Source organism: Abramis brama (genome assembly GCF_963993115.1).
Source record: "Abramis brama genome assembly, chromosome: 19".
Lineage (NCBI taxonomy): Eukaryota > Metazoa > Chordata > Actinopteri > Cypriniformes > Leuciscidae > Abramis > Abramis brama.
The window spans coordinates 16,484,265-16,497,809 of record NC_139981.1 but is presented as its reverse complement, the minus strand read 5'-3'; the positions used below and the strand labels follow the sequence as shown (position 1 = coordinate 16,497,809).

Genomic DNA, 13,545 nt, shown 5'->3' with positions numbered 1-13,545 from the left:
GGGGAGCCCATAAACGTTTAACTGCCATAAAACATACCGTAAAGCTTATTGAGGCAGCATTTTTTATTTATTTATAAGGAGTGTGGGATTTGGCGTTTAATGTCGCTGCTGAGAATAGAGATGAAGATCGCAGAATAAAGGCTCGAATTTGGGTCTGTTCCTCACAATCGTATGGATTCTAAAGATCTGGATTACAGCGCACAAATAAAATGTATTACTTTTGTGAATTTATGTTGCATTTTTGGTGTATTTTATGGTTCTGTTGTTAGTCATAGCATAGGACTATCCTGAGAAAATGTCTTTTGAGTCCCATGGCAAACAGAATAAATATTACATGATACAATAAGTAATAAATTATACACTCAATGAGCTGAAGCACTTCTGAACAACAATCTTCATCATGTGATTAAAAAAGTCATTCTACTATATTTCATTTTAGGAGCCAGCCCTTGTCATTATTTTGCCTGGCAACCTGCTTTCAGTGTGTGACCTCTCACCTTGTTGTCTCTTTAATTTCATGTCATGCCTTGTAACCTTAAGGGGATTCAAGTTTGGCTGTCTCTATTTTGCCTTTTCTGTTTCCACACATACTAGAGATTTGCTTAGACAAGTTTGGAATGCTCAAAACGACTCCTTGTTGGAGGCGCACAGAGAAGCAGCCCTCCTTAATTGATTAAAGCCGGATGGACCTCACAATGGCCTCACACCCACATATTCATCACATCCCAGTGTTGCTGGCAATCACGCAGGCTCCTTACAGTTCATAAACACCCCAGGCAGTGCATGAAGCTGAGGGCCCACACATCTATTCCTTTGACTCTGAATCTAATCGGTCGTGTTCCACAAGCTAAAAAAATCAAGGGAAAAACAGATACTGTATTATATCGGAAGCTTCCAAACTATGTTTTCACTGTCACAACATGGCTATAGCTGACAGGCAAGTACAAGCCTCCCACTTGATTTATGCATAGGGCCTTTTCCGACTGGGCTTTTCAGATTAACCGCACACAGGAACATCAAAAGCTTCACTAACAGCCCATCGCTGCCCCCCCCCTCCCTTGACTGTGAACATCCTTGCTTTCCACGTGTAGAAAAAACTCTGGCCTGCCATTCTGCAAGGGTTTTTGTAGAGCCAAGAGCGGCAGGCAGATCCTCCAGGAAAGAACTCCAAAGAGAGTGCTGATTTCTCAGTGAGAATGCCGTAAGAGTATTTGTCATTGACTCATGCATTTAAGTGAAAACATATAACTGAGGGTGAATGCTTCATGATGACTTTTATTGCAGTTATCTTTATTGAGACACATAAGAGGTTACCATGTGCACTTTGATGCACGAGACATTTAACAATTTGACTTTGTGACGCCTGACTCATTGTAAACAGATGAAGTGATCCATCTAGCACAAATGCCCAGCAGATCTGCAGCACTGTAATAGTCTATAATGGATAACACACAGATGGACAATGAGATCACATTATAATTTGATCAATTTCAGCAATTTACTTATCATGATAAATCATAGTTTGCCAACTTGTGCCCAAGGTTGGAACAAAATGAAGTGCTCAAGAATTAAACAACAGTTCAATAAACAAGAAGATAATATTGAGCAAAGTGTGGTGTAAAGTATTTGAAAAAATGTAATTAGCTGCTGTACAGAATATTTTTGGTCTCTACTTGACTACATTTTTAAATAAGTATATGTACTCTTTACTCAGATATACATTTGTAATGAGTATTTCAATTAATGTAATGCAATTAGTTCAATGAGTAATGTATTCGTTCAAACATTATGGATCATGGCAAGCAGACTTTGGGACAAAAGGAGAAATAAAACGAGGATCAATATCGGTGTGGCGTTTTCGAGATGCCGAGAGCTCCAGGTCCGTGACAAACTTCGATATTGACAGAGCTTCACGACTTGACAGAGACACCGCTCTTGCATACTTATTAGACAGGTGAGCAAATGTACATAAAATGAATGAATTTTATATAGCTCAAAATGATGAAATGTTAGAATTTGATCAGTATGTTTTTCTAATGTTGATCTAGCTTACTGCTAATCTCATACAGCCAACAAACTAACACATAGAATAACATTATAATTTTCAACACACTCAAATGCAGTTTAGTATGATAGTGTAGACCAAGTGAAACAGCGTAACATTACCTCACAATTTTAATTTGTTACATAAACTGACCAGTTTGAGTAGCACTTGCGGGTAGTTCAGTAGAATGAAATGTCCTCATTCCTTTATATCCGTAGGACTCATGTGTGGCGCTGAAAAATTACATATTGCAGCTTTAAGAGAATAGGGACAACTCTTTTAGACCATGCGCCGGGCGCGCCGACCATTTGTCCCGTCGTTAAACTAGCAAAAGTGGATTCGGACACGCCCTAAGTGCATTTACGCCGTTAAAATAGGGTCCTATGTCTACACTGTACGCGACCGTTGACGCTAGAACCTGTCTACACTTGGCCCGACAAAGCGAGCGTTGGTGTGTCGCGTCGCACTGCGCTGCATCCAGTATATACAACACCACTGATTATAATGGGTTCTATTGTCTTTTGTCACATCGCGCCACTTGCATCTGGTGTAGATATTTTAGAAATGTTTAGCCGGTGCAGACTTTTAATCATGTGGTACTGGAATTGGTAACTTGTAATTGAGTCATTTTTGCTGTAAGTATCTCTACTTTTACTTAAGTATGGTTTTCAGGTACTCTACACTACTGGAGTAAAGGCAACGGTAGCTATTAAGATAACTACAACGATAACTATATTAGTGTTCACATTGACTTATGATAACATTCTGTTTATTATATAAACACACTCTTCAGTTATGTTGTCTGACGCATTAAAAGCTTAAGCTCTTATAAAGATGGGGGGGATTCTGATTAGAACGATTATTAAAAATATATAGTTATAGTGATCATCCTTGGTGTGAACGGGCCTTAATTTAGACACAATTCCAATTTAAGCCACAGTCAAATTAACTGTTGTAGTTATGAGTGAACATACATTCATTTCAGAGTGTTTGAACGAATCGGTTGAGTGAATGATTCATTGACTTAATAAGGACAGTCACCTGTTTCATTCCTAAATGAATTATCTGTAATTTTGAACAAATCAGTTGAGCGCATGACCCTATTCACCTTATTTTTAACATCAGATTAATATTATAACTTGTGTGTGCAAGACTTCCGGTGTCATCCACTTCCAGTTATTTTTAGCTGTACAAAACAGCTCTTTATACTGCTTGATATTGCAAAATGGCATTTCTTTCCATAATATTTTAATGTATTAACATAACATTAATATAGCATAAATAGTTTTACCATTTACTTCACTTTGTTGTTCTTCTAGTTATTAACTTACAGCGGCTAATGAATCAAAAGTCTTGCACATTCACAGCAAACAGCTAACTTCGCTTTGCAAAATAGGGTGAATAGTTATATAGTTATAGTTATCATCCTTGGTGTTCTATTGAGGTGAATGTAATTTAATATATACAACAGCTAGTTCACTATGAGTGAATCTATTAACCTTATTTTGTGAATAGATTCACTCATAAGATGTTGGTCTGTATTAGTACTTTTGTAACGGCACTCGGAAAATCAAAATTGAGGACTGGAACTAGCTGTTGTATATATTAAATTGCATTTTTTAATAGTTTGGGGCAGAACTATGGTAGTAAGACCAATAGCAGATAGGCAGTGCAGAAATGATATAACACACATTAGACGAAAATTTAGATTTTTCTCAATGCAAATTAGAGTGTCAAATTATCTCCAATGTGCCCAGCAAAACTGCTTCAGTCAGTAATGTTCAATCTTCTGGCCTCTTCAGCGTCAATAACACTCCAACCGATTGTAAGGAACCAACTGACAGCTCTGAAAGTGAGGGAGAACAAAACAGCGCAGGCAAGCGCTGCCTTTAAATGAGCAAACCTGACACTAGAAGCAGTCAATAAGGCTTCCTCTGCTTGAGAACGGAAGAAACGAAGGACTCGAATGCTGGGGGTTATAGGGGAATACAGGCTTGACAGTTCATATTACCTCCATACATTTATGGAGCTCTTTAGCCTTAATCCTTCCTCATTACCGCTGGAGGCAAAATTAACTTAAATGGGGTTTAAAACTTATTTTAAGTACATTTCAAATAAATGCCACCTTCATCAATGATGAGCAGTCTTAGGGGGCAAAAATAACACTGTCATTGCTGTATTTGTAACTGGATGCCCAGAGCAAAAGCCTTTTATAATTCTGTGGTTTTAGTAAGTCAGCTTGATCTTCAGAGAACACAGTGTTTGGTACCCAAACTCCCAGGGGCTGCAGGAAACAGCCAAAAGGGTGACAGAAATGTAAGATAGCACTCATTCCTTTGCACATATTGGAAGGAAAAAGACATGTTAAGAGCTGTAAGACCAATTTCATGCCTCAAACTGGACCAAAGCCTCCGAAAATTTGCCTGGGTATGCCACTCACGGCACCTGCACTTTCCAGATAAAAAGTCTAATTCAGCAAGAAAGGCCCAGACCCAAGAGCAGAATGATGAAAGGCCAGTTTCTCACCACTCAATTAAAGCCCACCTACACTCCTGGCCTATAGCCAAGACACTCTGCTGCAATGCCCTCACTCGCTTTTCTCAACAGCCATTCTACCGCACTCAATTTCCCCTGTCCCGCACGCCCGCAACCTCCTCCTCAGACAATCCAGCCTGTTGAGTCACAGTTCGGGCTGAGAGTGACAAACTGTGACCCTGGATCACAAAACCAGTTACATGTCGCATGGGTACATTTGTGGCAATAGCCAACAATACATTGTATGGGTCAAAATTATCGATTTTTCTAAGATATTAAGTAAAGATCATGTTCCATGAAGATATTTTGTAAATTTCCTACCGTAAATATATAAAACATTTATTTTTGTGAGTGAATGCAGCACAATCACGTACATAAATGGACAACTTTAAAGGCGATTTTCTCAATGTTTCGATTCTTTTGCACCCTCAGATTCCAGATTTTCAAATAGGTGTATCTCGGTCATACCATAACAAATCATACATCAATGGAAAGCGTATTTATTCAGCTTTCAGATGATGTATGAATCTCAATTTCAAAAAATTTACCCATGTGACTGGTTTTGTGGTCCAGGGTTACAGAGTTCCAAAAAAAAGCGTAATGTTTTGCATTTGAGAGCACTGAATGCTGATTTATCATGGCTGAGAGCTTAATGGGGTATTTGGGTGTATCATCTTAAACCGCATTATCCGTAATTATGGACCATATGCTATCTCTGGCAGTTGTGAGGACATTCCCACCTCCAAGAGTAATCTTGATGGACTGGAGCTGTGACGGGCCAGCGCTGAGGTTCTCTGCAGATGCACATCCATTCGGCTTGTCAGTTGAGATCACTCACTGACAATTTGACAGCCAAATAACGATGCATCTGCATACTGCCAGGCTATTTTAAACTACGTTCATCAGCGACAAACACAAACTTGCTTAGCGGTGCCAAACGAAGCCTTCGACAGAGTTCTGTCTAAAAAAGAGACTAATGCATTCAACATTTAATCCACAGAGAAAATTTCATAAATTAAGAAAAAGACACATCTAAAGCAATCACAAAGAACAGGCTTCCTCCACCCACCCTGAATTTAAAAAAAGCACTCTAAATGAAATGGCAATGAATGGTTAAATGGAAAACCATTTTCAGTGTAGGCTCGAAACATTTTTCCTCATTAAAAATGTATTGGCGGAATAACAGGTGCAAGCCGACACAGCGTTCTGGAATGAGGGAAAGCACTGATTTTTAATGAGCTTCTTCTACATTGTGAAGGGGGGGAGAGTAAGAGTGGGTTTGCCAGCCACTGTATTTTGTTGTTTACTTTCAGTAGAATAGATAACAGACTCACTCCTGGATTCTCTCTTTAACTGTTGGTGTGTGTGGGGTGCAATCAGAGCCATTTACTCTCAGCAACTCGAATAGTCTTTACAGATAATGAATGTGAACATATCATTCCACAAGATGTTTATTAGCAAAAAAAAGTCAAGCGAGTAAATGTGCACTGAATTGATCCATTATATCATTTTTTTACTCTCTTGAATTATTCTTTATCATATCTCATTTATATGAAGACCATAATGTTGGGGAAATCTGATATATAGCTCACTTCAAAATTAATGTGGCAAAGGCAATGGTGAATATAATTGTGTCCAACGGGGATTTGTCATTTTAAACTGCCCAGTCTATGACGTTCTTGCAGTATATTTGGTCTTAAACACTAAGCATGAAATAAGATTTAATTTTCCACTTGTATGGAAATAGATAAGAGAGCATGACAAAAGTGGTACTGATTCTAGTCTATGTCAGCAGTCAGAATTTATCAGATTGTAATGTAATCATATCTAATGCAGCTACTGTTATTAAAAAATAAAGTGAATAACTCAATGTGAAAAGAACTTGAAGTATTATACTTTGGAAGTCTCAAAAGTACCAAGCATTATAAATCAATCAACCAAATGAAAACGTTTATGTTTGAATGACTTTTCAAATGGACCTCACTCAGTTTGCTAAAATGAGAATCTGACATACTTCACTAAGATTCCCTGGGAGGAAATTAGATGTCAATGTCAACCAATGTCTCAATGCAGTACTCATGCGCTATCACACACCCGACCCCGAAGAGCGCGCACAGAAAGCTGCCTCTCAGACAGCATGTGATCTCGAATTCAGATCTCTTTTGCAACTTATTAGACTTCAACGGTCAAATACACACACAATTATGTCAAAAAGCCCGTATTGGCGAATATTCACGTAAGCACAGTCAGTTATAACTTGAATGTAAGTGAAATCGGATGTGTGTCAATAGGATCAATGTGTGTCAATCTGTGCATTACCTGTTGCTGCCATTAATGTTAACCAAACAACAAAAGAAAAAAAATCACTCACTGCTCTTGACTGAATAACTTTAGTAGCTTTAATAAGAATCAGTGTGTATTTAATTCATACAGTGAAGACTTTTGATTTGAATTTTGATTACTTTAGTAACAATTTCTAATACAATTTCTGTATTATTTCTTACTTGAATGCTATCATTAAATAGACCTACTCTACCTAAAAACTTAAAAAACGGTTTATTTAATTTGTATCTTTGTTTTATTGTATTTGTCCTATTGTTTGTTAATTGCATCTTTGTTCTTCTTATCAATAACAATAACAAAAATAACTATATTATGACATTTATTGTAATCGTGAAATAAAATTACTCATATCATGAAATAAGACTTCCTATACCCCTAGCCCAAGCCCTCAAATATAAGTCAAATGAGTGATTTAATTTGTGACAAGTGAACTTTGACAGGGTAATTAAGGTCAATAATAACTGTTTAACTCGGCTTTATACTTTTAGCTTTACTTCCCTGAAGGAGGGAACGGAGATGTAGTCCCAATCAGTCAACACGTCAAGTACGTTGAACGTGAACGACTGAAAGGGAACGTCTCGGTTACGTATGTAACCCTTGTTCCCTGAAGGAGGGAACGGAGACGTAGTCGACGTGTCGACTGATTGGGACTACGTCGAACGTGAACGACTGAAAGGGAACTAAATATACAGCTATATCATAGTCTGGTACTTTCTCACCATAGGCCTGTGTTGGTTGCAATGGCATGCAAAATTGTATAAATTTTTTTAAAGGGGAGGAAACGCTCAATAAAATCTCATTACAAAGAACTCATTTATCTAAAAAATACAAATGATAGAATCAACCAAAAATGGAATGCAAAATGTATATGAAATATTAATGTCATGGGCTTTTCATGTTCTGCTGCTTTCATCAGTGTTCGCATGAGTTATAGCATTATTCTGCTGTGAGAACCTCAAAGGACTTTGAAAGCCAACATCAATTTGGATTATTTGCCTTTGTCACAAGCAACACTTTAAAAATGAAATAAGCCGAGTTCAGAAAGAGATTAACTTTCAGGATCTACATCAGTTCCATCTCTGTCTCTGATCAAAGATAACAGGTGACTGTTAAAAAGGTATTGAACTGTGTCAGAGGGCCTGTCGCTGTCTCTGGTGCGAATCCTTGCTATCTCAAAAAAATATATGTTTTCAAGCACTAGCATGTGTTTACCATCATATAAAACCATTCATAAATGCATTTTGATATTGATTCTAATCAGGGCTGTACAGTTCGATATGTCAAACGTGGTACAAAAAAATCGTTACCACAGTAGCATGTGTGCCATACATTTTTGCATGTGTGAAACAGAGCTGCTTGTTTGTGTGAAGTGATAGTTTGTTGTCTGTGTTATTACAGTAGTAATATTTCTTATTTTGTTTAAAAAATGTATTTAGTAATAAAAATCATAATTATTATGAGTCATATTATCGATATATAAAAACAAAATTTTGGGCTGAATTGTGCAGCCCAACAAGCAAGCACAACAAATATATTCCTATGCAGTTGCCTCTGCCATTTCCTCATCTTAGCAAGTAGTAAAATTTGCGTATTTTCGTCTTCCGGCGAAAATTAAGCAGTATTTTCAAGTGCTCAACCAAAACGGATGGATGTTGTTTGGATTGTGATTTGGATTAGTGATATTGGTATATATTAACAAAATTTACTTAAAGGGATACTCCACTTTTTTTGGAAATAGGCTCATTTTACAACTCCCCCAGAGTTTAACAGTTGAGTTTTACCGTTTTCGAATCCATTCAGCCGATCTCCGGGTCTGGCGGTACCACTTTTAGCATAGCTTAGCATAGATCATTGAATCGGACAGGACCATTAGCATCTCTCTCAAAAAAATGACCAAAGAGTTTCGATATTTTTCCTATTTAAAACTTGACTCTTCTGTAGTTACATCTTGTACTAAGACCGACGGAAAATGAAAAGTTGCGATTTTCTAGGCTGATATGGCTAGGAACTATACTCTCATTCCTGCGTAATAATCAATAAACTTTGCTGCCGTACCATGAGTGCAGCAGGCGTAATGATATGACGCAGCGCCTGAAAATAGGTCTAATAAGTTAGACAAACTTAGTCCCGGTCACGTTGGAAGTTACCGACGAAGTTACTCTTTTCAGGCAGCAAAGTTTATTGATTATTACGCAGGAATGAGAGTATAGTTCCTAGCCATATCAGCCTAGAAAATCGCAACTTTTCATTTTCCGTCGGTCTTAGTACACGATGTAACTAGTCAAGTTTTAAATAGGAAAAATATCGAAACTCTTTGGTCATTTTTTTGAGAGAGATGCTAATGGTCTTGTCCGATTCAATGATCTATGCTAAGCTATGCTAAAAGTGGTACCGCCAGACCCGGAGTTCGGCTGAATGGATTCGAAAACAGTAAAACTCAACTGTTTAACTCTGGGGGAGTTGTAAAATGAGCCTATTTACAAAAAAAGTGGAGTATCCCTTTAATGTTAATCCAGAGGTGTTATGTCCCTGCAGTCTGCCATAATATTTCCACATAAATAAAATGTTTGTCTGGAAAGCATTTCTTGTTAAGGTTTGTATTTTGTTTGCCCTTTATGAAACACTAATGTCCTTTGTCAGTCACATGCCTGTTTAAGTGATGTAACTGCACTACGGGTGGTTGTTTTCAGAGATTGTAATGTTTTATACTTGTGCTACAATTGTGTGACCTGTGCTACAAAACCTTCAACCTCTGTAGCACCAGTGCTATGTGCATCTTCTGATCTTCTTGTTCAATGGGTCCTGTTTCTGTCATATATTGCACACATTGAAAGTTAAAGGGAAAAAATACTCATTTGTATTAAACATTCACTATAAGGGACTCCCCATCTGTGCAATGACATGACAACCCAAACAAAACAGCTGACAGCATGTCATGGGCCAGTTCTATTCAGTGCAACTGAAGTGTCACCTCAAGTACAGTTCAAGAACAACCTGGATTTCAATTTGATGGTTAAGCCAGAGACAGTAAAAGGGCTTGAGAGTTGTCTCCCCTAAAAGCTCTTTTGGTTTTCTTTTCTCCCACCAAAACAACCGCGGCATGTGTCGGACAAGCATCGCTCCGCTGCTATTCATATGTGTGAGATGGTGTGATCAATATCCATTGATTGGAGGATACAGAGTCTGCTGCAGGGCCTAGTTTGAATGTAAGCCACTGATGTAGAAATGCTGTGTCCATCTATTTATAATCTCGGTCTAATTCACACTTAATCTTCTCATTTCCATATTTTGATAAATTCCTGGTTCGCTTAGATGTTTTTCTACGTAATCATTTAAGGAATTATACACTTAATCCAGTTCTAGAAGGGTAAAAATAGCTGCCAGCCAAACACTGATGGAGATAAATCACAGTTTTTGCTGGCCGGTTTAATGTTTCATTTGGAGCAGAACTCAACAGAAAATAACTGAATAAACATGAAGTCCTAATATCAATCATCATTTTACCTAATTCTGCTTGTGTAGCACATTCATTATAATCAGTGATTTTTGACCATTTTTATGCATATTCATAAAGAAATACCATTAAATACAGGATCAAATAACATACCTGTACAGTGACACATGCTACAACATAACCTTTGCAAGATTGAGCAATCTATAAATCTCCCTCTGAATACATGTGAAGTCCTAATCAATTATTAAAGTTGCCTATTATTACATCACATCCACCAGCTGGGCAATGAATGACACTCTATGCAATCTGCTTTATACTGTAATCAAACCTATTGTCAATTAAACAAATAACAACAGATGGTACATTGTTACCAATTAGGGTTTGACTGAAGATTTGAGCATCTTCAGAGCATTTTACCTGGCTATGCAAAATACATCCAAAGATTTGTCTAAAGTCTTCATTTAAAGCATTTTACTACATTTACAGCATGAACCCAACAGTTCAACCTATTGTCTCCCAAGATCTTTTTATCATCTTAAATGCAACTGCTTTCAAAAGAAGATCGATTTCTTAGGGAATGTTGAAGGACTAATGTTGTCTAAGGATAAACACTGTCCCGCATTCCTAACACTTACTAACAAATCTAAACCATCTAAAGCAGATAGAGGCATGTAATGTCACCATTCATCGTCTTAAAGACAACTCACATCTCTGAAGCGGTTCCAGTGCTTGATCTTGCGACTGTACTGGGAAATGGTGGACAGCCACTGTTCATCTTCCATGAAATTCCCCGTTTTCTCAGCTTCTTTCCCGCTCTTAACGTCCACCTGCACGGAAAACCGGACGAGCATCAGCAACGGGACGAGAACACATCCCAGATCATTCATCCACACCATTTTGTCTGATGTCTCGATTCCTCTGTTTTAAAGGACGAGAGACGGATGCTGAGACTACAGTGAAGTGTGACCTGATTACAGGATGCGTCTTCCCTCTATAGAGAGAGAGAGAGCGAGAGAGAGAGAGAGAGAGAGAGAGATGAAGACGCGAAGTGCTGCTGCTATCAAGCTTGTCAGTAAATGCACGTTCGGAATTTAATTAAATTCAGTTATTTTCACATTAAATACTCATTCGGGATATCAGTTAGCCCATAACCACTGAGAAGTGAAAATAACCATAAGACAAAATATGCCACACTTTTCCCTGCCAATCGTTATTAAAATAAAAATACTTCCTTTTAAAAATTAACGCAAGATTACTATATGGTCATTATGTTTCATCTTGTTTTTTTTATTTTATTATTTGTTTTTTTTAAAAAGGCATTAAATCACTACATTTGTGTTAAGAATGTAACTAGAACTTATGGTGGACTAATGGTGTCTAAGGAATAATGGTAGGCTACCCTTGTAATTTACATGATCCCTTAAACCAAATATCCTCAGACCACAATTCAAGACTTTGAATATTTATCACATTAATAAAAAATAAAATAAAAAACATTGAAGAAATTATAAAAATAGGCTAGATAATATCATAGTCTTCTTTATATCTATTCCATATGGGATCTAGTTAAAATGATGCAAATCTCAAACAATTTATTTACAATTTAAATTTAACAATGAATTAGAACTTCCCAACTTGTAAATACGAACGTTGAAAACTATGCGATTTCGGACGCAGCCCAAGTCTTTATGATTGAGTTATTGAATCATTCACTCAACCGATTTGTTTCAAAAGCCGATTCATTCATGAACAAAACAAGTGACTTGCTGAATTTGGACCAGCACACTATATTATATTTATTATGTTGCAGAAATAGTAGCCTATGCATGCTAATTTAAATTTAGCCACTCTCTTTATGAGTGAATAATTGAATCATTCATACAACCAATTTAATGTTAAAATTAATAAATATTTCTTTATAAAAACCTAAATTGCCTCTTCCCCAGTAACAAGTGATATCTAGCCAACACTATAATGTTTTTTTCTTTAAGTAGACCTGGCATATACCATAAAATGCTGTAAATGAAACATTTATGAAAACTTTTCAATTATATTTTGATTTACATTTTATTTAGACACAATTATTTAGATACCTCCTACTTTTTGTTTATTGCATTTTGTTTTAAATAGACTGAAAAAAATATATATATAGCTTGTTTTGGCTTCACCTGAAATATAAAATGGTTCGCTACACCTTCATTTGCAGCAGAGATTCAGTTTTAGGGAAAATCGTATTATTTCTTGCTAATGGCAGAATATTAAGTAATGGAATCTGTTAACCAAATGCAAGCAACCAGTTCACATTAACAAGGACCTTGGATTGAAACCATTTATAATTGTGTATTGTGATATTTAATACACCTTAGGTTTGATATAGTGCATCATTATAGACCAAATCCAATGTTTTATCGGAAAGAAACTTGACGTGCCAAGAAACATGCACCCTGATATTGACACCAAAACGATGTGACATAAAAAGCACTGACTGACAGGACAATTGACAGAGCACACATGACATTGTTTATCTGTGTGAATATGTCAGCATATAGCGTAACTCAACCCTGAAAGCCCCACAGGGGGTTTCAAGTGCTCATTTTTTACCATGGCTATGGTTGTCACTAGCTGTAGTTTCAATTCATACATGTGACACCTGATTTATATGAAAGAACATATGCTGCAGGCAAGCAATGCAAACCTCAACATACTTGACATACAACATGCAGGGGTATATATATATATATATATTTTTTTTTTTTTGTATACAAATTGTAATACATTACTGTACTCTATGAGCTAGATAGGAAAAGACATAAGAGACACATTGACTCTGGATTACTCCCCCTCTCACATGCTCTAAGAAAGAAACATCAATGTTTAGAGGTGATGTTGTACGGCACGGATCAGGACGGGTGCAGTTTTTCCCCCCTCTCAGCATATCCCATGCAGCTCTGCAGCACAGTGTCACTTCTGCAACTGATATGCTGCAGTGAAGGCAAATCCTGCACTTACCCTGCCTCATTTCAGTCTTTCATCTGCAATGAGTCTGAAAAGTCCCAGATTTCTCACACTCTTCTATGATTGCCTTTAGTGATTTTTAATAATACTGATATGTTTTTTTCACTTTTGGTCTCATTTTGGCTTTGCTGATACAAGGTGGCAGTTTTTTCAG

General features: G+C 37.1%; 1 protein-coding gene across 1 annotated transcript in view; it reads right to left on the bottom strand.

The window, feature by feature from the left end:
- The window catches only part of spock2 (SPARC (osteonectin), cwcv and kazal like domains proteoglycan 2), a 37,161-nt gene extending 25,707 nt beyond the window's left edge, over window positions 1-11,454 (bottom strand). Inside the window, exon 1 of the mRNA XM_084093694.1 lies at window positions 11,084-11,454. Within this exon, the coding sequence (XP_083949820.1) occupies window positions 11,084-11,272 (189 nt within the window). The 5' untranslated portion in view covers window positions 11,273-11,454. The remainder of the gene's footprint in view (window positions 1-11,083) is intronic.
- Between the last annotated feature and the right edge of the window lie 2,091 nt (window positions 11,455-13,545).